This window comes from Mizuhopecten yessoensis, unplaced genomic scaffold (genome assembly GCF_002113885.1).
Source record: "Mizuhopecten yessoensis strain PY_sf001 unplaced genomic scaffold, ASM211388v2 scaffold11131, whole genome shotgun sequence".
Lineage (NCBI taxonomy): Eukaryota > Metazoa > Mollusca > Bivalvia > Pectinida > Pectinidae > Mizuhopecten > Mizuhopecten yessoensis.
Window position 1 is genome coordinate 616,269 of NW_018408895.1, and position 25,131 is coordinate 641,399.

At 35.4% G+C, this 25,131-nt stretch overlaps 2 protein-coding genes across 2 annotated transcripts in view; both read right to left on the reverse strand.

The window, feature by feature from the left end:
• The window catches only part of LOC110466357 (kinesin-like protein KIF28P), a 60,666-nt gene extending 51,308 nt beyond the window's left edge, over window positions 1-9,358 (reverse strand). The window contains exon 1 of the mRNA XM_021522801.1: window positions 9,032-9,358. Coding sequence (XP_021378476.1) covers window positions 9,032-9,088 — 57 coding nt within the window. The 5' untranslated portion in view covers window positions 9,089-9,358. The remainder of the gene's footprint in view (window positions 1-9,031) is intronic.
• A 5,282-nt stretch (window positions 9,359-14,640) lies between these two features.
• On the reverse strand, window positions 14,641-25,130 carry LOC110466341 (26S protease regulatory subunit 4). Its single transcript, XM_021522782.1, has 12 exons — window positions 25,091-25,130; window positions 22,687-22,740; window positions 22,094-22,190; window positions 21,317-21,441; window positions 19,957-20,142; window positions 19,328-19,456; window positions 18,236-18,332; window positions 17,179-17,267; window positions 16,941-17,041; window positions 16,304-16,400; window positions 15,983-16,192; window positions 14,641-14,999 (listed from the first exon to the last, which is right to left on the reverse strand). Exons 1-12 carry the CDS (start codon window positions 25,091-25,093, stop codon window positions 14,865-14,867), a joined length of 1,323 nt encoding a protein of 440 aa, XP_021378457.1. The 5' UTR covers window positions 25,094-25,130; the 3' UTR covers window positions 14,641-14,864.
• Window position 25,131: the final 1 nt, after the last annotated feature.

Below are 25,131 nucleotides of genomic sequence, written 5' to 3' on the forward strand. Positions count from 1 at the left end.
AAAAAAGCACAGTATCAAAATGAAAACCGAACTCTTAATCTGCAAGTTCTCAGAACAATACCGTATTTGACTCTAGCAATTAAGCCCCCTTCCTTTACTTTTGGTCTATTTTTTATTCGCTAGGGGTGGGGGCTTATTTGAGATCAAATACTGTACATTGAAAATTGAGATATGAATACCTTGACAAGGAAAGTAACTCTATGCCACGAAAAAGCCTTTTGGTTAAAGTGTTATCTTTTTTATTTACATGTACATGTATAAGTGAGGAAAAAAACAAAAAAGGGATCTTGGAGTGCATCTCTTCTTCATGATCAAAATTGATGCAGTGGACCTTAAGAGTTTATGAAAATTGAATCACATCATAGACAAATACATCCAGATCAGGAAAATTACCAATCCGACTCTCTGACACTTGGCCATCAACCAGGCATCCTAGGACAATGACTCATTCCATTAGTTTCTATCCATTGTCCAATAATAGGGACAACAGTTGTCAGCTCTTTTTATACCTTGACATATACTATAATGTCAGAATTCAGTAATAACCAATACTCAGAATAGTAATAAAAGGTTTAAATAAATTATCAAATACAGATGGAGGTACATGTAATTGCTAATTGCTAAATTGACTCAAGTCAATAATGTTCAGTAAATCAAGGGCAATGGCAACAATTTTATATTTAGAAACAGCTGGAAAATGTTAAGTTAGGCTACTGGGCAGCATGGAATATGTTTTAATGGAACTGTGTTGCATATCGTCAAAGATGTTGAAAAGAAGCATTTCATTCCTTCAATATCAACATTGCCAATATGTTATAGGCGTTTTGAGCCCTTCAAATGCCATTCCCTTGCATGAGAAACAGTACAGTAAAATGTTGTACAATTGTAAGACATGTACAGTGACAGACATTTTTGTTTCTAAATGGCATCATTAAGATTGAACATTAAATGCTGGAGCCAAGACTGTTATTTTGACTTTATGTATAATTAGACTCCAACATCTACCATTATACACATACTTAAAGTGCTGCTTTTTAATGTGGATAGGATACATTTTTGCTTTAAATCAAGTTGAAATGTGATACCCCCTTCTTGATAAGAACTTGACTTGTATAAAACACATTCATTACTACCTGATAGATCACTGGTAAACCGATTCTAACGCACTTGTTTGACCTTTACTCCAATTCCTATACACACTTCTCTAAGATTTATCTACCTAGAATGTTGGAATACTGAACGGTAGATTGGAAGTATTCCAGAAGTTGTTAAAAAAAAGTTTCAACCATATTTGTATAGTATTTTGTTATATACCTCGACTGTGTATCCAGGCCAGGTAAGAAACTACACATAAAAGCTTTTAGCACAACAGTGCAATACTGCACAAGTATGTGAAGCTGATGATTTTTTTAACATAATCATTTAGAAAATTCATCACATTTCCACATTCTAATTGATCTTAAAATTTAAATACCCGGGTATGTCTTTATTAATGAAGCACATCTAAAATTATCTCCATAATTATTTTATTTTTCTGAGGAGACATAACCACTTAACTAATCATTTAGCTATGTAATTTAAATTTTAAAACAGTGCATCATTCAAATGAATAGAGCAAATATGATCTGATATTATTTTTTTCTATTCCAGTAATATGTCATTTAGCCTACAGCTTATAGAAGATAACTTTTTGAAAATATGATGGTTTAATCATGCATGAATACATTAGATCTGCTTGATAAATAAAGACACATTTACATTTCAATGAATATTGAAATTGTCAACTAAGTGAACTTAGATTATGATAATTGTAAAAATACAGTTTATATCACTTAATTTTTTTTCGAGGTCAAACAAGTTCTCTATTATTGAATAACATTTGTATAGCACCTATCTCAAGGAAAATATTTTAAGACAGGCATGGTATATAATATTCAACACAATGAGGAGAGTCTAAATCAAGAGCATTTTACTGTGTTATCTCCTTTAGCACATTCATATGTGTAAGGGTGCACATGAGTACATGTGCTGGAGGTTGTATACTGGTGTTCTTGTTTTGGGTCTGTATTTCTAACAGCTCATTAATGTGTCATTCCACTGGAAAATAACAGCATAGAAACTGTCTTACGGAACCCAACCCATGTTTTACTCCAATCAAGGCAGCTACAGTTATGCTACTACAAAAGTTAAAATGTCTTGCTGAAGGACACAAGCACATCTTCTTGTCTGCAGTACCCAAACCTACAATTTTCTTGTTGTCAGGAATCAAAAATGACCAAATATATTAAAAGTGTGATATATATGGGAGAAATATTATAGTTTGTTGAACATTTCAACATCTCATCTCATAGGGTAGCAAGCTGTACATTAGCCATATGATTTCTATGTATGGATACATAGTTAATCCTACTTCACTCTAGCTTAACAAACAAACTGACCACATCATGGTTTGACGGGTGTAATTTGTTTGACTTAAACTTTACCTCCACTGATGTCTTGTACTATAACACTTCTATTTCCCAAACTTTTTATATTTATTTAATTTGGTATCAATTAGTGCAATTTATGAAAAATGTGTTACTATTTTATTACTTAATACTACCATATATAGAATTATTGATATTGTCAAAATTAAGGAATATCAATTATGGAATATCGCAGAGAACAAACTCATTTCTTTACAAAAATCAGAGAGAATTAATCTTTTTATTGTAAGCTAGAGAAGAACCATCTTTAAATAACAGAGTTAAATTCAACAGTACTCTCTTGGTAAATCAAAGTTTCTCACTCACTCATAACCTATTCACCACTAAAACAATACCATTGACACCCATTACTTGGTGGCCGTTTAAGTAATAGCCATTGACAAGGGGGTGATAAGTGTACTTACAATGTTGACACAGCTAGTTATATCATAAGTCATATAAGTTAAAGGGGACCCAGAATGCCCATACATTTAAAGTTTTATTTCCTTAACACTGGAACACTGTCCAAAATTTAAAATTGTGACAAACAGTGGTATTGTAGGTATCTATATTGCAACACATTTGCAACGATAAAATTGCAATGACTTTTATCTTGTATAAAAAAGAACTAACAAAACACAAACGAGCTGAAATTTATACTTAATTCTTCCTATTTTGAGTTCTTTAGAGCTTTCATTTCATAAGACAGATGGTAACAATTTAGATTTTAAATGCATTAAATGGTGATGGGGATGATTTTATTAAGAAAATACAGCACCATTTAGCATCAGGTAAATTCAGTATATTTTACAACATTACAATTATTGAAGGTTTCTTTTCACTTTTGATGTAGTTAATGAATTGAAGTGTTGATTATTGGGTTATTTGTATGTAATTTACAATCCTTAACTTGAGAATTAATTCAACCTTGCATAAAAATAAGAAATTATGGTATACAGAAATAATACCCCTCCAAGTTAAGTTTGACTACCATAATAAAAAAAAAGAACATCTTTTTAAGCAAAGAATGTTCCTAACTGTCAACACTCACTGGGGGATTATTGTTTTTAAGTGCCTATCCTTATTGTCAATATTTAACACCTACTGTGCATTCACATATTTTTTCAATATGACACAGGAAATGTAAATATTTGTCATAGAAGTCTTATTCCTATCTGACAAATATCTGTATTTAACAACACATGTAAGCAAAGTCAACTAAGCAGAAACAAAATAGATATCCATAAAGGTTTTTAAATCGTCAAACTTCAGTGTTTCGCATGCTTTTTTACTAGAGTGTCCGTAATTAGAGGTGACAAGTTATTTTTAGGTATATCATTTATTTAAAATCCTATACCTGGTTGTTAAAAAAGAAAAAAATGCTTATTATTGTGAAAACAACCGCTTCTTGGTGGCATCTTGCCACTCACTAAAACCGACAATGCGGTCAACCTTGTTTTGGTCAAACAGGTAAAATGACAATGAGGTCATCCTATTCTTAGTCAAACAGGTAAAATGACAATGTAGTCATCCTAATCTTGGTCAAAAAGGTAAAATATGACAATGTGGTCATTCTATTCTTGGTCATACAGGTAAAATGACAATTCAGTATCCTAATCTTGGTCATACAGGTAAAATGACAATGTGGTCATCCTAATCTTGGTCATACAGGTAAAATGACATTGTGGTATCCTAATCTTGGTCATACAGGTAAAATGATAATGTGGTCATCCTAATCTTGGCCATATGGGTAAAATGACAATGTGGTCATCATACAGGTAAAATGACAATGTGGTCATCCTAATCTTGGTCATACAAGTAAAATGACAATGTGGTCATATAGTTAAAATGACAATGTGGTCATCCTAATCTTTGTCATACAGGTAAAATGACAATATGGTCATCATACAGGTAAAATGACAATGTGGTATCCTAATCTTGGCCATATAGGTAAAATGACAATGTGGTCATATAGGTAAAATGACAATGTGGTCATCCTAATCTTGGTCATACAGGTAAAATGGCAATGTGGTCATCCTAATCTTGGCCATATGGGTAAAATGACAATGTGGTCATCATACAGGTAAAATGACAATGTGGTCATCCTAATCTTGGTCATACAGGTAAAATGACAATGTGGTCATATAGGTAAAATGACAATGTGGTCATCCTAATCTTGGTCATACAGGTAAAATGTGACAATGTGGTCATTCTATTCTTGGTCATATAAAGGAAAGGTGATAAAAAAAAACATCCTAAATTTGGTCATACAAATGTACTGGCAAAATGTGACAATGAATTCATTCTAATCTTTGTCATACGGGTAAAATTTGACAATGCAGTCATCCTAATCTTGATTAAACAAGGAAAATCGAGAATAATTTCATCCTCAATTGGTCATACAGAAGAAAACTGAAAATAATGTCATCCTGAGGTTCATATTGGTGAAATTCATAATGCAGTCATCCTGATCTTGCTCAAACCTAATCTGTTTTGCAGTCATTGGTATCTTTTTCTTTTCATCATAAGACATCCATACCCTTATCTTGGCCATACAGGTGAAAACTGATAATAATTACCTTACAAACAGGAATTGATGAAAACGAACACCTGTTCTGTCTGCTTATATACTACACCCTGATAAATAATTCAGCTTATCCTATTCCAGCTACCCCAACACTAACAAAGTGTCAGCCCGAGTCAGATCTAATACAATTTCCTAGGCAAGAAACAATCTGCTTGCTCAGTTACTTCAATAAATAATGATACTCTTGGAAGACAAACACGAATTTTCAAATATGACCAAACAAATGCTTCCTTTAGGTTTGAACATTCTAGCAACAATAATAGTGCAATAACTAACATGGAAGTGGCGGGTAAAACATTCATTAGATTAACATTGGTGAGACCAAACGTGAGGAAGAATAGTTGCCTTGTTTCCTCGCAATATAATCTGATTAAAATCATATGTTACATGGCTTCGTTAACTTCGTACTACGCCTGAACATCTGAGTGTGCCGCGGTCAGGGTCACGTTCAGGTGACCTTTATATTTATAAATACTCATTAAATTTTGACCAATCAGAGACCCTCTTTCAAAGGGGCGCTCGGAGTTGTAACAAATATGTCAGACCACAGAATTAGATTAGACATTGATGAGAATGATGCAAAAGTTCTGAAGTTATATGAGATTGATCGTCTGAAACCCGAACAGAAAAAGATATTCGAAGCTTTATTAGAGAAGAAAGACTGTATGGCGGTGTTGCCTACGTAATTTTTACCCAATTGGTACGTTTTCCTTGGCGTCGTAGAAACGTCAGTTCCCGCCGCCATATTTGTTTTGTAAAACTAATCTGTTCGATACCCCTTGCTATATATGTATCAACCATGATATTCCGATTCGCTGGCAAACTTTTGATTGGTTCATCTAAAGGTCACTTGAACGTGACCCTGAGCGCGGCACATTCAGACGTTCAGGCAGAGCCATGTAACAGATGATTTTAATTGGATTGCTCGCAATAAAGAAGAGCAAAGATCCGGAATCCTCAAAGCCCCCCCCCCCCCACCCCAACCCAACCCAACCCCACCCAAACACATCAAACACCAACCAACAAAGGATTGATGTAAAATTTGCAAGCAATGAGATGAAACTAGGCTTATATCCATGTTAATTGTCCCTTCACAATAAAGGTATGAAAGTAAGATTTATGACCATTTTTGTTTTTGTGGTTGACAGTATGGCCATCACAATAGCCAATATCACACCACGATGGGTGCCTCCCTGATGAGTACCTAGGGTGGTACCGAAGAAAATAGAGAGCAGGGAGGTGGGGAAAAAAAGATAGAGAACATTATATTATGGTGCAATGGGGAGGGAAGGGGGCAGAAGCAGTAGATAAACTTTGATTTCTTCAATATCCCCTAGTCACACTAGGACACAGAAGAAAACCTTATTATATAGGGGACCTAGTAGTCACCCATTACGATACCGCAGGAAGGGTACAGGAGGCCTATTTTTTCCTTGAATCAGGTTCATGACCAATGTGACAAGAAACTGAAAACCATAGACATTAGGTCTCCCTTACAATAACGGATTGAAAGGATGACTTGCACCCAATGGGATAAGAAATTTGGGATCTGCCGAACCTAGCCATATTGATTCCTTCATTATAGCAATGTGAGAAAAAGAATCTGTGACCAAGAAGAATCCTAGTGGTTAAAATGTAGCCATGTTGCCCTCTTCACAATTCAGTAGTGTAGAAAGGTTTGTGCCCATACGACAAAGCTGTGATATCCCCTCACAAGCAAGGAATACAATATAAGTGACATTTTATTTTTATTTTACACATATTTTATTTAAAGTATTGAACTGGTGTGGAGGTGAGATTATCATAAAACACCACTTGTCTTACGCCATGTTCTGAACAGTGAAACTTTGATCTCCCGACCAATGGTAACCACCCATGTCTTATCTTATATTGAAGTCATCCACCTTAAATTCCAGGTCGTTTGACTTGAGCATATCACCTTCCCGGGGGCATTTTTTATTGACAATGATATCTTCAGCAGTCTATTATAAACAAAAGTGACGCCTTATCACAGTCTCCAACTATGCCTCTCTATTAGTCATAAATAGCCATTGACCATAAAATCAGTCATAAAATTGATGAACATTTCCTTTATGTCAAAAAAAGGTTTTGTTTTTATTATTATGTTATATAAGTACAAGTGAGTGCATCTTGCACTATGTGACTTTAGAAAGTGACTTTTTCTTAAGTTAGCTAATCAGAAATATTGGCAATTCCTTATAATCTCATAATTGAAAAGAAAGAAGTGATTTTTATGTTCTTATTTAACCAATCAGAATTTTTCAGCATTGAAAAAAACATGTCAGTTGGTGTTGTTTTTAAGATTGCTATATATACCGCTGGTAACATCAAATCTGAACAATCCTTGGGATAGGTAAAATTGAAAATATAGAAATACTTTATGGTATGTCTATTTCAACACATCTCATCATATTTTACACCAGCAAATATATATTGTACGTACTCTGCCGGAGACTCAGCTATTGATTACCTTGGCATTTTCTGCACAGGACTTGGATAGTATGATAGGTTCAAAGATTTTTGTAAAAAAAATATCAAACAAGTCTTGAATAAACATCCAAAAATTGTTTTTACTAAGTCTCATTACTAACATATAGTTGGTACTCAAAACGATGGTCAAGTCACAGAGGAAAAGTCTGAGTGTAGGACTGAAACATTTAGTCTCAAAAATCGCTGGCTTTGTGAGAGAAACTTGATATTGTTATAAATTATTTTGTTCATAAATTTATATTATGTACTGGTAGTCTTTTCATATGGCATCTATTTAAATAGTTCTGTGACTAAAACAAGTAAAGCACAGTTTAGGTAGTGTAGGGAATGGACAAAAATATTAATTACAGGTAAATCAGGACATTTTGAAAAAGAAACAGAAATATCAACTATATGGACTTTCTGGTACTTAATTAAATGCACAGTCATGGTTCCATAATACACTTGTGGGTTTTAAAACTATCTAGTCAAAATTTTTTTATGAATTATGCAAATCCCTGACTGATCAACATACCCACTTATTTAATCCATGATACTGCAGTTTAAATGGCAAGAAGTTTTCAGTAAGAGCTTCATTATGAATACTCCACTCCTCGTGATTACGGACTAAAAGCAGTGTACCAAGAAATAGTGTGTATTTCTATTTATTTATTCATTTATCTGTTTCAGTAGGGGGTAGCTGATTTTTAAAGATAATTACATATGAAGTCCTAGCAAGAGCTGGCTCCTACACTATTCTGGCTCCCTTGAAAATCTGGTGTTGGTGCAAGGTGAATGTTTCAAGTGAAATCAGCTACAATTTGTCTTGGGTTGCCCCTTTTCAAAATTACACAAATCCAGGGCATAGGTATTCCCTATCACATTTGAGAAAATGTACTAATGTTCTAAAATAGGTATTTGATGTACGTTAAATTGTATTTTCATGAGTTCAAAGAAAAACCAGCTAAAAATGCAGCTTGTGTTTGGAATTAATACATATCCTTACTCTGCCTCTTAAATTAATTGAACATTGATAAATTTAAGAATTTAGTCATGCCTATGTAACAAATAAATTGTTTTGTTTACATCTATTTGCCTACCCGTTGACAGCCTTGGAGATATTCTATTTATCTGTGATGATTTCACTGTGTGACGTTCCCTCAACAATAGGGGATGGAATGCTCGGCTATTGTACCAGTGTTACCGTGTTTGAACAGGTACACTATTTACCGAGACTGTAAATTGATCATCAACCTCACCCGAGTGTCCCTATCTGTCACCATTAGTCCGTAACGCGTGTATTTCAGTCACGAATCTCTTGCGAAATGTTTCGATAAATGAATGAATTATTTACATTTTTTCCCAAATACACAGGTAATAGACACAACATATCCTATGCCTATATTCTAATATGTACATATTAGAATATAGGCATAGGATATGTTGTGTCTATTACCTGTGCCCAAATAGATATAAAACAATACATTACCTGATTGAATGGCCGGACTCGGACGGCCACCTTTACGCTGTCGGAGTTTGACGGCATGTTGTAAGGTATATGCCTAGATGGTCCTTATGGAAAACGTTGAACACTTTCGATTTAGTCACTCATTTATCTTGAAGTCTGACTTATATCCCAGAAAAACCTCCCAGTGTGCCGAAATCTGTAAGAAAATTCGTTGTAATACCTGTCTCCATGTTTACTGCGCCTTGCTAGCTTGTGAACTGGCGAACTGTTAGCAGACGACAATGATAGTATAAATAAATGCACAGTACACAGTACTGCCACCCGAACAATACACGAGCCACGTGAGCACCGTGCGTACACCTTGAATTTACTTCCAGAAACAACGGAAGGGAAATAATCTGCTAGTCAATGGAGACTTACTTCCCAAAACAATGGGGGTGGAGTATTAATCTAGTGTGTCATAAATCGTTTGTACAACATTCTTATACAATTCAATTCAATTCAACTTTTAACAATACAATGTATAGAGAAACATATTTACAATATAATGTATATTAATTGTAGTGTTCGTAGTCGGTAGTGCCAGTAAGTCACCTTAATGAAGGAGGGCCGTGCAAACTTTATTTCACTACGCTCTGTGCAGTAATAAGCTATAAGTTAGCCAATTTTATCGTTGACATGAAATGTGATATCTTCATTATTTTGGACGCAGGAGTTAATTACCCTTCTTCTTCTGGAGTGTATTGGAATAGTAAAATCGGACAAATAAAACCTTCATACAATGAACAGCAACCAGATTGTACAAATAACACACGATAGTATACTAATATACACGTTACATAAAAAATCATAATTAGTATTGAAGATTTGATCAATTTCGATCGATCTCATATTAATTATTTAAAGCTGATTATTTTAAGGATGCTCAAAATTGTTACGCATGATTATTAACAGAGAATTGATGATTATTTATTTTTAATATATTTGAATTACTAGCATCATATAGTCATCAAATCATTGACATGACAATAATATAGGAGAAACTATTTTGACCGCTACACTTGGTCGAAATTTTCTGTGAATTTTACAGACACGCGCGGTTATGTAGATAACTATGTTTGTTTTTAAGTTCATGAACTTCCCGAAGGAGATACAATCATAATGAAACAGGTATTGATTGTGGAACTGACTCCCGTACCCGATATACAAGTCATTCATTAAGGTACCAAATATGTACATTACCTACCTGTAATTAGCGGGTATTCCAGGTATCCATTGTGTACAGCGATACCGGGTATCTTAAAACTATGGAGGAGAAAACCATGTACACCCATAACATTAGAAGTTAAAGGAATGTGCTGGTCCGAGAGGTCTTTAAAACAGTACATAAATCGCCCAGTGGATCACTGGTCCGAGGGGTCTATACAACAGTACATAAATCCCCTAGTGGATCACTGGTCCGAGCGGTCTATACAACAGTACATAAATTGCCTAGTGGATCACTGGTCCGAATGGTCTATAAAACAGCACATAAATTGCCTAGTGGATCACTGGTCCGAGCGGTCTATACAACAGTACTATACATAAATCGCCTAGTGGTTCACTGGTCCGAGAGGTCTATACAACAGTACTATACATAAATCGCCTAGTGGAGCACTGGTCCGAGGGGTCTATAAAAGAGTACATAAATCGCCTAGTTGATCACTGGTCCGAGAGGTCTATACAACAGTACATAAATCGCCTAGTGGATCACTGGTCCGAGAGGTCTATACAACAGTACTATACATAAATCGCCTAGTGGATCACTGGTCCGAGGGGTCTATAAAACAGTACATAAATCGCTTAGTGGATCACGCTCCATTGTTGTGGTATTAGGCTGGGCCGTTTCCCGTTATTGTGATATGACGAATTAAAGTCCGGTCAAATAACAATGCTTACTCGGGTGTTAGGTAGACCTGTCTGCTTCCCAACCAATACATTTACGTGTGTTTATGTAGCTTTAAAGCAGATCGGTTGCACAGCGGCAATTCTCAAAGAAATTTTACCTTTACGTCTAGAAGTACACCCAATTTCAATGTAATATCGTTGTCTGGCCTGTGGTGTTGGTGACGTAGTAAACACGTAACATCTAGTTACTCTGGTGTTAATAAAACGTACATGAAATGTTATACCACGGCACGTGCTTTAAAGTGTACCCTGAACGTTTTGCAGTATCACGTGAGGTGAAGATCGAAGTTGACTTTTATTGATCTGAGGGTATAACATCTCATTGAAGCGCTAAAACTGTCGGTTTAACAATGTACAGCCTTGCACCTTATATTTCCGAAACACACTAACCCAGTCTTTGCTATATCAGAGACGTTTAAAACTTTATTTGCCTTTAACATGTTATTATGAGAAAGAAAATCGTTTTCATTGCGACATTCAAATATCCCACCGCACCCCTTCAGTATAATTTATATTCTACAATAGAAGTAGCGCTCCAATAGTCCCACTTTATAATTGTGGTGTTCATGTAAGAACATTTAATCTTTAAGAAATGATAAACTATTCCACCTTTTATAAAACACCGAATACATTATACTCCGTGTTAACATTCCTATGAAAATACCGACGCGCAGATGGTCTTCGGAGTGGGTTGACTTTCGGGATCCTTTGAAGGATTCCCGGAATACATCCAGGTAACGGACCTGTAATACAATGGGAAAACGTGACCTGAACAATCTGTGTGTATCGTAAGTTTAAAGGTCAAGCCAAGAGCAAATTAACGACACGTACAAAACCTTTCCTTGTGGTATCAAGGTCTTTTCAGCTTAACGCAATATTGCGGTAGTTCAGAATTTATTTTGAATATAAACGTTTGAGTTGACAGGTTTGTAACCAACTAATGAGGTCATGGTGGGATAGACGATTCCGCAGACTTTACAAAGCGGCCAAAGGGGGAAATAGCGGTCAAAACAGGATGGACGATCACCGGACAGCCTTTATTACAGCATTTTTGGTACTTCGTTTGGTAAGACAATAGACGGTCATTGTTCGACAGATTTCTTCATGGCGGTTATGACGGCATGAACGCTCACTCGGCAGACTCGTGATGAAGTTGACACTCAATAAGCGGATTTATGACGGGGTCGTCGGATAGAGAAACTAGCGGTAATGTCGACGGAATGGACGAGCATTTGACAGGGACTAAAGGATTTTTCGGCTATATTACACTGGATAAACGACACTCCGCCAGGCTTGTGGTGAAATGAACGGCTCATTTGGTGGACTTGTGAATAATAAATCATAAAAAATGGACTACGCGATGAACGATAACACGGCTGACATAACTAACGGATTTGGCCGTATAGCGGTAATGACTGAACTGGTACATGTACATTCGACATACTTGATTAAAGCGTTCCTGACGTCATGGCGGGAATGGCGTTCATTCGACAGACTTAACATATAGTAACGGACTTAGTCTTATTCCGCGACATAAGCGTTTATGACTGACTGATGTACGTTATGGCAAGGAATTTATCTAAGTCCGTGGTTATTGTGAACACGACTGGATGAACGCTCACATAGCGCAACGATGACGAAACGGACGTCAACTCGATGGAATTAAAGATCACGAAGTTGCATATTGACGATTCAACGTCAAATTCGGCGAACTCGTACGAAAGGTATATCGGTCATGACGGAATAATGACTCTGGATATCAAAGCAAACATTGCAAAATATTAGCATTACAGGTGGTGTTGTGTTGCTAGTATTTTCCCTTTTAGATCACACCTCTCTTGTCCCAAGGATGCTTCATAGAAAATCTGGTTGAGATACCTACATATGTTTACACGTATATGTGGTTGGGATCCCAATCAATTCCATTAAAAATACACTGAACCACGTCCCGGGGTTCTAAATGGACCAGTGGAAAATTCTGGTATCATGATCAGTGTCTACAGTGGTAGTTATCTCTTCACATACAGTAATTGTTTGTGTCTCATGGGTTGTTATAACCCAGGGATTAAGTCCTCTGGGCGGAGCTAGAGCACAGAGCCAATCCTGATAGCACGATTGTTTGTTTCTTCATGCCCAGTAATTGTTCATGTGGCTATGGGTCGAGGACCTCAAATTCCCTTGTTATAAGACAGGGACTAAGTCATCAGGGTGGGGATTGGAGCATGGAGCAAATCCTTATAGCATGATTGTGTTTTTCTCTTCATGCCAAGTAATTGTTCATGTGGTTTATAGGATAAAGATTCTAGCTGTTTACTTGTTATGACCCAGAATTAGTCCCCAGGTGCTGGGCTGGGCTGGGCTGGGCCCATCATCGTACATGATTGTATCAATCTCCTTATGCTTAGTATTTGTAAAGATACACCAAGGGCCTCACAGATACTAGGGCTATTATGCAGTTCTATTACAGATAGCTACCCCAACAACAAAAAATCCTGTATACATCTTGAACACAAACGGCTCCAATAGAGTGCTAGGTTGATAAGTGTACAGGTTAAATTTCAATTTGTTATTTTTAAAAGTTTTGAGATCATGCTTGAGACACCTCAAATATAGTATTTTTGCCTTTTTCCATGGCAACAGAAAAAGAAGAAAAAATGTCCAAAATGAGAACTCCTCCAGTAGCAAATTGCACTAAGCGAGTGATAGCTTGTACAAAGTGTACAAAGTTTCAGGCAGTTCTTGAACAATTTTTTTGGCATGATCTGGAAACCGTAAAATTTGTAATTTTGCCTAACTTGAGTGATAGGATGATAAGTGGACAACGTTTCAGGTACATGTAGTTATCTTGAAAGGTTTTGACATTTTACTTCAGAAACAGCAAAATTTGTAGTTTTGCCCATCTGTTTCTATGGTAACTATTTTTTTTAATGAAAAAGGGAACTCCTCCATAACAATAGCACTACCAGAATGCTAGCTTGATAGTTATATAAAGTTTCAGGTAGTTATCTTGAACGGTTTTGGAGTCATAATCCATACAACTGAAATTTGTAATTTGGCCCATCTGTTTCAATGGTAACAGAAAAAGTATTTAAATGGGGAACTTCTCCATAGCAAAAGGTACTACTAGAGTATTAGCTTGATAGCTGTACAAAATTTTTAATAGTTGTCTTGAACGGTTTCAGAGTTCTGGTCCAGAAAAAAAACCTTGCACGAACGGAGCCCAATCAAATATCCCCAGCAAACGTGTTCCGTGCGGGATATTTAAACATACATACTTTTACTTTTCAATACGTTTCTGATTTTACTTAGTTTTAATTCATAGGGTGTGCTTCTTCCCCCTGAAATATTTCCTATACAGTGAGTGCTTACCAGCAAATAAACATTTTTGTTACATTTAAATACAGTTGTGTAACTTGGGTAAAACTTCTTTTAGTAAGACAATTTGGAATCCTTCACTCATTATGCATTACAGCTGTATTTGTCAATGCGCTTATAATTATGAAGGTTTAAATGTGACCTACTGTGACCTTGGATCACAGAATTGTCCTACACACAGTTTGCTACAAATAAATAATATACACAATTTTTTTACTTTCATTAGAATATCCTCAAAAGTCGAAAGTCCAGAACAAACTGACAGTGGTTTTAACCCGACATAAATTTGTGACACTGGAAACACCTTATTTACTGACAACAAAGTTTTTATTCATTATCATTTTCAACATACAATAAACTTTCACTCATACTTCCTTTCATATTTGATGATTTTCACACATAGAATCCCTTTTTCAAAATTGTAAATTTCCACTTGAATATTTAAACATAGCACTACAGATATCCAAAATGTCCCAGACATGGTTCTTGTGGTCCTGGGAAGTTCTGATGAGATCCTACGGCCGTACAGACATTAGAGATACAGCCCCTCTGGAGTGCCCTCGTTTTTCCTGTACAGCACATTCTCCTTTGCCTTTGAGAAGTCTTCGTTCCTCACCTTCATTCTCCTCTCTCTCAGTGCTAACAAGCCAGCTTCTGTACATATAGCCTGTACAAAGTTAAAAGTGTCAATAAAACATATATTACTTGCTTCATGACAGATTTACGAATATTGTGTACGAAAATATGGATTTTTAATAGTTTGCATGAATGTGCTAAAGACAACGTTGAAAACACTCTTATTAAAGTTAACATAATAAAATTCATCTCAACAGTAAAGACGGTAGTTTCATACAAACATAACTATGATACCATAATTCAATAGCACACTATGGGTGTTACAAGTAAATACCCATTAGGGGTTGGTTTTGATAAGGAAGTTACCTGTCAAAATAGGAAACTCTTTATCACTGCCATGTACATTGCATACAAAGTGAAAGAATGAAATCTTTCAGTATCCTTCTAATGTGACGACAATTTATCGTTTTGTAACATATTCTCATGCTCTACCTTGTTATCGTTTGGTTTTCTAATGACTGTATTTCCCCTTGGAAACTTATTGTTTAGTTTGTTCATATCAGATGTGTGCTGACTGTGCTGAGTCAGTTTCAGAAGACTTACTCAGTTTTACACTGCCTTTTCAGGTGTAAATAAAGACAATGTTGGTTAAATCATTTTACTGTTTTGTGATTTGATTTCCTGATTGCAACTGTACCCTGCCAGTAATGACTCATAGCAAGAAGACTACAACAATGATCTGTGAGAGTCCTACTCCTAGTTACTGGAACTTATGACTGACATGTGATGATTAATTATATTGTCTTACATTAATAAAGTACCAGTTAATACAAAGAAAATACATGGATACTTTCATCAAAGAAACTTAGTCACAGAAAATAAATTCTATCTTTGCTCTAATGATATAGATCCCTCTTTATAGAAAATTGAATTAGACAAATGAATTTAGTCAACAGGTACATGTTGCATTTTAAATTTCGAGTTCATCGACCAACATTCTGTACCCATGACAGCCCTATAGCATACCTCACAAAAGCAGCTGAAATTGGCAGTACTTTGTGACATTTATCTCACCTTGATGTCTGCCCCAGAGAGGTCATCTTTAGCCATGACATAGTCATCAATGTTGACATTGTCTGCAAGGGTCATTCTACTTGTGTGGATATTAAATATTCTCCTTTTCGTCTTCTCATCAGGCAATGGGAACTCAATTTTTCTGTCGATTCGGCCGGGTCGGATCAAGGCAGGATCCAGAGTCTCAATCCTGTTTGTAGCCATTACGACCTTCAAAACAACACCGAATGTTAGTCAGACACAGTAAATAAATCAAGTAACAAGCCAAGACAAAGACCACAGCCACCTACGATTGATAAATTGGCAAATATATTTCCTCACCTTGACATCTCCCCGGGAGTCAAAGCCATCCAGCTGATTCAACAACTCCAACATGGTCCTCTGGATCTCCCTCTCACCCCCAGAATTAGAATCGTACCTAAAACCAAAAATAACATTTTCTGAGATAACAATAGCATTAATATTTCGGACACTTACTCCTACACTCACTGGCAAAGAAGTTGCTGTTAATGACTGATTTGTGTCGACATCATCTTCAAAAATGTCTTTCATTAGGTATATCTCTTACAAGGATAAATTTTAGTATTTATTTATTGAGTTCTTAACGACCGATCAATACAGAAGAGGTCTTTAGGGCCAATAAAAGGTATATTTCTAGTAACAAATCTCAAAGTACTTCTAATACCTCAAACACGTTTTTCTATTAATAGATCCTTGACATCATGTCAGTCAGACTTAATAATTTTCTAAAATCAATCTGGTGTACAAATTACTCAAACATATTCCTTTTAATGGGTACAAAGCTATCAGCAGTGCTGCTTGCAACAAGGGGAATAACTCTTACTATCAAAACTACAAAACCTAAAAAAAATTCATCAAGTGAAGGATAATGGCTGGCAACAATGCTGATATGAGACTTCAGCATTAGATATTGAAGTACAATTGTGAGGGAACCCACCTTTTTGTTCCCACAGCATCAATTTCATCTATAAATACAATAGATGGAGCATGTTCTTCTGCAACTCTGAACAGTTCCCGTACAAGTTTTGGGCCATCACCCTAAAAATATCAATATAAAAGATGTTTTAGTTTCATCAAACTATATATTCAATCATAAACAAAAACCAACAAAAAATATCATAGCAATATTCAAATAAAACATAGGTTAAAAATGTTGGAAATATATTAAAACTTACCAGATATTTTTGGATAAGTTCTGAGCCAACCACTCTGAGGAAGGTAGCTGAGGTCTGATTGGCCACTGCCTTTGCGAGTAATGTCTTACCTGCCAGATAAAAAACGATGTCACAGCATTAATACAGATTGTTGGTATCACTCTAACTTCAGTTCAGTAATAAGTGACTACTATAACTTAATGAGCATCTGTCCTTAACACCCTCATGGTGTTAATAGATGTTATCGCGACCATCCACGAGTTACTCCCCTTCGAAGAGTTCTTGCCGGAAAATGTACAAGTCTTGCGAGAGAATGCGAGGATACGGGGGCAAAACAATCTGCCATGTGTAAACAATATGTCCCACCTTCACTGTATTGAACCAACAAAATAACTCACAAGAATAGAGGTCATATCAAATGCATTTAGTAATGACATTCCAATCAAATTGTTCGTTTAAAACAAGCCTTCTGACATTTCATTTGCATAAAGTTAACACACGATACTCTGTACGCCACTGACGGTCCTTCACAACTGTGACGCTTTAGCTTCTTCCTCTTGTTCAATATCTGGCCCATTAAACATGTCTGCTTGCTATCATAGGTGTACTAGCTCCCCATTATTCTTATATGGAGTAGGTGATACCTTTTGACTTTAAAATATTACCCAATTCATTACATGGAAGTTTGTGGAAATTTGTATCTGAATGTTTTGGCGCTGCCATGTTGTTTATATATCCGTTGCCCCAGCAAGTACAGTTAAATCCCCTCCTATTTGAAGAGTTCCACTGGTTGCGATATCATCTATTGACATGTTGTTATTCAGCACTTGCCTGGTACTCTGTCTAATCAACTGACAACGACAGTCAATACTGAAGATTTAGCCTGATTTTCCTGAACCCAGTTGTTTAAACATTTCTCTGTCAATACATACAAACTTCAATATATATACCAAACTTTTGGTTTCTTGGTTTTTTGACATATTAATACATAAATAATTTTTCACATTTCTTGGTTTATATCATTATACTTAGAACATTACTGAGACAGAGTTTTTTTGGCATGTTTGGTTAGACTTACCAGTGCCTGGGGGACCATACAATATAACACCTTTTGGAGGTTTGATACCCATCTCCTCATAGTACTCTGGATGTGTTAGAGGCAGTTCCACAGATTCCTACATGTCAATAGAACATGAATAATGAAAGTTAAACTTTCCAACAAAGTATGTTAAAATATCAGAGCCACTTAAGGCAGATCAATGGCACCAACAGATATACAGCACTACAAACTGATAGACTGTAAACTAATCATATTCGTACAATCCAGATTCGGGGCACAAAGAACTGTACTCAACAAAATTACACAATCATAATTAAGCATGTTCATCAACACATCTGAAGAAAATATTTTCAAATCTCTGGTACTCAACTGCACATGTGTATTGTAAACATACACTCATATGTCAGTGCATTATCAAATATTAACAGGTAGCTAGCACATTGATGAACTGGCATATACACACAATAATACTGTAATTGTAATTTGAACAATTATAATTTGGCACAATATTTCAATCATAAATAGTGATAAAATAATATTATCACTAATATATGAGTTTACAGTAACCTTACACAAACAATGTACAGTTATTACTGTTTGAATTAATTCAATTTTTGTTAATTTGATATGAAAATGAACGAGACTAAACCTATTAAATGGTTGGAGATACACAATATGTATCAGTGTACCGTATATAAGCCATGAATGCACCTAAGTTTCGAAGGTTTTTTTTCAATGTGAGGACTTTCCCTTTTAGATATCATTTGATTTTTTAGAGTCAACACAAAAAGAGGCAGTGGAGAGGTGGCCAAGGACCCTCATTTATAAACCCCACGACCAATGAATGTTAAGTGCAAGCCTGCCCCCACCTCCTGGAATAGCCTTTACCTAGACCACATTATTCCGTCTTTGCATATTGCAGAGTTATCTTCTCTTGAGAGCAGGTATTGATTGTTACGTCACTTGTTTGTGAGAGTAATGTCATCAATTTTTGAGAAAACGATGTAATTTTCTCGCACAAACCAATGACTTACAATCAATACCTGTTCCCAAGAGAAGATAACTCTGCAATACGCAAAGACGGAATACATGTGATGTCAGCATACAAACCTTGATTTCTTGAATTTGCTGGTCCAGACCACCAATATCAGCGTATGTTTCTTGTGGAGCCTTCTCCAGCTTCATTACTGTGACCATGGGGTCCACATCATCTGACAGTACACCCACAACAGCATGCACCTGTTCAAATTACATATACATTCATGAGTAGAATGAACATCAGACACTACAAAACAAAGGCTGTGTCAACCTTGTTTCTGACATATCATGGACCTTTTAAAAGTTTCCAAATATTCTTTTCCATTCTTATTGATATCTACTCTGTTATATTACAACCAAATATTATTCTAATAACAAAAGTTTTTGTTTAAATCAAACATGATAAATAGATAAAGATTGGAAAATATGTTCCACTAAAGCTTACCTATACCTAAATTCTGAACTCCCATAACTTTGCTTACATCCATTAAAATTACTTTACTAAGACATGGGTTTAACAATTTCCAGGGGATAAAGACTTGTTTTATAAAGTTTAATTTGAACAAGACAAATCCTTGCCAAGTGGTCACAAAATATAGCCATGCAAGAAGTATGACGTCCTCATAAGTATGTTTGTCATAAACACATTTTACTAACAGACTATTACGCTAAACCTAAACCAAGTTCCACTTTGTACTGACCTTATGGTTGAGGAGTACAGAGCATCCAGGCTCCAACTGGTCCTTGTCCACAAACGACAGTATACTGACGTAGTGCTCACTTCCCACGGATGTTGACACGATGGCGTGGTTGTCATCAATTATTTCTTCTAGGTTACCAACAGACATTGGCGAGCCACGCAGCTCATCTACCTTGGTCCTTTCCTCCTGTCAACGAGATAAAATGTTTTACTATTATGAAGTTTCAACAAAATGAAAAGTTTTTGGTATTGAAAAAACAACGAAATAATAAGCTCCTTATATCCATTAATCCAAGGCAACAGTAAATATTTCTTTATATATATTTACACTTCAGATGGTAGTAAACTCAAAACTGCTATTAAATTCAATACTGCACAAATTCGTTTTGGTCATCCTGTATATAAAGGGTATATCCGAAACCATCCAGAGGATATATTGTGGTCATGGCATAGCAACAGCCATGAAGCCCCACAAGATGCTTTGCAATATCCTAGTACATCCTAAGGATAAAACACCTAAAGAAAACTTGGCAGAATGCGTATACAAAATCGGATGCAAAAACTGTGACCTTCGTAAATTGGAAAGACTGGAAGGCAATTTGGGGTCCGCCTTGGTGAACACTGGAAAGACACAGAAACCCAAGAAGGTAGGAAATTCACCAGATCAGAAAGGAAGCAGTGGGAGTCTCAGATTATGATAAATAAATTGGCAATCACAGACCATGCCACACAGAAAAATCATGTGATTGACTGGGATAACTCCGAAGTTTTGGACAGAGAGAGCAATCTGTTCAAGCGGCAGATAAAGGAAGCCATCTGGATACGCCGCAGTGGGCCAGTTCTAAATTGAGACGAGGGGGCTCAAAGACTCGCATATCTACGACCAAGTATTAAACAAAGCGTAGCTGAATAGAGTAATTTTGGTACATATATAACAACTATTATACACACACTTACAGCGTAGCCGAATCAACATCAATTTTTGAGGACAACTCGTTCACATTTTATACCTTTGTGTGCATACGCTTCACTGGTCGTTTGTCTGATGAAGGTGACAGTGTACATATCGTACTAGTCATCGAAATGTCACATAGAACATTATATTTGTTGTGTAAAAAGAACTTTCCATAATGCACAAATTAGTATTTTTCAAGTGAATGTGAAATTAACATTCAAAATCACAGATACCCAAGTACATATATAAAGTAAACTTGATGTAAATGTAGAGATGACTTTGACCAATAAAAGTCTAAACTGTCAAACAGAACAGACATCCAGCATTGATCACTAGTTGTCATGTATTTGTTACTTCTATTCTCTAAATGTTCTATAAATGTTCTAAACAACCCACAGCTCTTTACCTCATGTTTCTCTTCTTGTGGCTTCAGTCTCTCCTGGTTCTTGATGAATTCTTCCTCCAGTAATAAATAGTCTTTGATTCTCTCCATCTTTAACAACTTCAGTCGACATCTTGTATGTGGTGTGACTGTCAAACAAAAAAGCAGTTTCAGAGTTCAATATCTTTCTGGTATTGTCATAACATAGGCCCGACTAGATGGGTCAGGGTAACGGATACCAACGATTAATCTCCAATAGAAACAACTCCTAAAACTGACAATGACACACTATTATTATTATGACAAAACGAGGATAAAAATAGCGTTGTCTTCTATGATAAGATTTTCCATATGACGAATGTAGAAATTATCATAATTACATGACCAGCATGCAATGAAAAATACATAAATTTCAAAAAGTCAAGTTATTATGAAAGGATTCCATAAACATGTTAATATATCATGATACATATTTAGAAGTCCGATACCATTTTAATCTTCAAATAAATATATATCAAATTTATGTCATATATGTGCTATTCATATATCTATATAGAAGCTAGCTGCAGAAACCATAGCTCAAGGTCAGATCAGTTTTGGATATCAGACCATAGTTCTTTGGTACAATATCTAAAATTTCAAGATAAAAAAATAGTTTATCTGACCTCGACTTAAGCTAAGGTTCCTGCAGCTATATAAAAGCCTTCTCACAACGCCATTTAATGTTTTACTTTTATGTTGCATTTGTATGTTACAATTTTTTATAAGTTGTTATGAATGGAAAGATAATTGATGACCAACTTTTCGGGAGCTTGCTGGCGGTGTCTGGACCCTTCATCTTTTTCTTCTTCTTGCCAACACGTGTCGGCACTGGGGGTTCATACTTCTTCTTTTTCTCCTGTAAAGAAAGTGGTGAGCATACATATATTCTGATTATATCTTTTACTTAAGACACCATGAATTGACATGCAGTCAGAATGTTTAACAAACTAAAAGTGGAAATGTTTAAATGATGTTACACCACTGATATTTATAGACCTTAAAAAACTCTATCATAGTTAATTTAAACATTAAAGCTGGATAAATTAAGGTAATTTTCAGTAAAACTGCTTATTTCCAAAAAATATTAACTGCAGCAATTTCGTTTTTTAATAAAATTGATATGATGATGATTCTTTTGCTGATTTTATTTTATTTTTTATGTATTTCAACTTTTCAACTTATATCTGTGAAACTGTTTCTTTCACTGCTTATTTTTATGAAAAACATGCTGTCAGATAATAAAATTGGTTTGTATTCATAAAACCTTATCTAGATTATTCTTGAATCATTATGTACAGTTTAAAAGCCTTTTGGCCATTTAATCTGATGTGGTAAGCCTCCTTAAAACAAACCTTGTCATCTTTTTTCTCCCCTTGGCCTCCAGCCCCGCCGGACTGTTGTTGCCCCTGAAACAGGAAAATTCAAATTTCAACTCTAGCATTCCTGACCTCTTTTATAAAAAGGCAACAATTGCAATATATATTTTTCCTCATAACAGAGTTGTCTGCAAAACCTAAACTAGATCAATTAAATATGATGCATTTGATGTAGGTTTACCAAACATGATCATGAGATCTTATATTCATCATGATGGCCATAGACAGGATAAAGTCTATGCATTATTGTATAACCAACTGATTTTTAAATCTACTCTCAACATTTATCAGGAGTGAATAATAGTATAGTAATAGCTTGCAGGCCTATAAGTAGAATAATTCAACAAGCCTTTTAATTGTAAACACTGAAAAATTTCACCAGGCTAATGATTAATCTACTAGCCCAGGGCACCTAGCTAGTACAATAGTACATCACTGTGTACAGTTTATGCAACTTACAGCGAGTATAAATATGGAACTAAAATATTGGAGGTACATGCATGCATAAGGAAATAAAAAGCTAATGGCATAATTTGCACTTCAAATTTTTTGTTGTTAATTTAATGTAGTTTTATGTGTTAATTCATGTTATATCTCAAGATTATTAAAAAAATAAATAAAACATTGTCTGTTTTGCTCCATTTTTATGCATGCATATTTTTTACAAATGAAAACATTCAGGTAGGATAAACTGAAAGCTAAGGACACAGAGATAGAACAACACTTTCTGACTTTACAGATGTCTTTAGATAAATAAATTACTACATTCACAGCAAGCATACTGTTTTATTACTTTTTTCAAATAAGCCATGAACAGGCAAACTGGTGATAAATAACTTTCTGTTGAAAGACCATATCGATATAAAGGCTAGTTTTTCCATGAAGTACACCCGTACATTATGTATGCATGGTAATTTTCAGGCCAGTATATGTTTATATTTCACATCTAGGCGATTAAAGTACTTTTTCAAATCCATTTGCTCAAAAGACCAGCACTTTTGAAAACTACCCTGTGGGTTAATTTTTGTGGCAGATAAATTTTAGAACCCAATGACATATTTGTTGTGGTAAACAATCAGGAGTGAAAAAAAGGGAAAGAACATTTTATTCTCAACTGTATTTCTGAAGTGCAAAATCAATCTTTTGAAAATCAATGGACTAGAAAGCAGGATAATTTTCATATAGCATGTTCTAAATAACTGCTTAAATATTATTTGAAATATAAGATTTCCTATTCCGCAGATGTATGAGTCCGGCTTATAAGTTGATATCATCGCTACGGTATAACTGAATGGGGCATAGTGGATAGAGCTAGCAAGATCAGGTCGGGGAAAACCACTAACTTGCTTATAATACACAAACTCGCCTATTATATGCCAATTGGGGTATGGATTTGTTACTTAAAATAGCCAAAATCACTTAAGCTTAACTTTTTCAATTTTTTGGTCCAAGTCGCATTTATTTAGTCATGAAACATCATACAAATGCAAAAATAAACTATATTTGCATGTGGGAAAGTACCAAAAATAGATGCAATACTTCCAGTAGAGTTATATCAAGTTTCTAAGTAGTCAACGCTTTCAGTTAACATCTTTTGGCAAAATATTATTTACAAAAGTTACTCGGGTATTATTAGTAACAAATCCATACGCCAACTGGCAAGTTGGTGGTTTTCCCCAATCTGAAAATATTGATGGAACATATGAACATTGACGACTTAACAATACAGTGAACAAACATGAAAGCAACATGTGCTATCAGTCGATATATATACTGTACTGTATGGTATAAGTTGTTTTTTTGATTTTAAGGTTCTATGGCATAGCCAATTAAATTTATTTGGCTGCATTCAAAACATTTACTACACCAGATTACATATATGACTTGAATCAATCAAAATATTGGTCTGATATTGGGAGCCCGCCCAGCCAGCTTAATTTTTTATACAATATAACCATCATCACATATGAAAGACTTCTCTTATTGTATGGTGAAGAGCTCAATCAAGGTATCGATATAACAGGAAAAAGGAACTCGGACAAGTTTCCCTCGAATTCATTCAGACATTTTAACGCGTTTAAAATATTTCCATTGTCAAAGTATAATTTATACCGGAAAAATAATAACAGCGTTAGTATTATTTTTCAATTCTGTTCCTGACGAAAGAGGGGGGGGGGGGGTCTTCAAAACAGCAAGTCATTGTACAATGTAGATCAAATTAACATACTTCAGAACGAAGAATGCTGGGAGGATCGACCTCTAATTTAAAGCGATAACCGGTCATTGCTACACATTTATAGAGTATTTCTGAACTCCTGCTTATCGAAAATGTTTCTAAAATCAACTAATTGTTATCGTACACGAACACCACCACTCTTACCATTTTGTTACCGGAACGGAATCACAAGCATGCGCATTTCG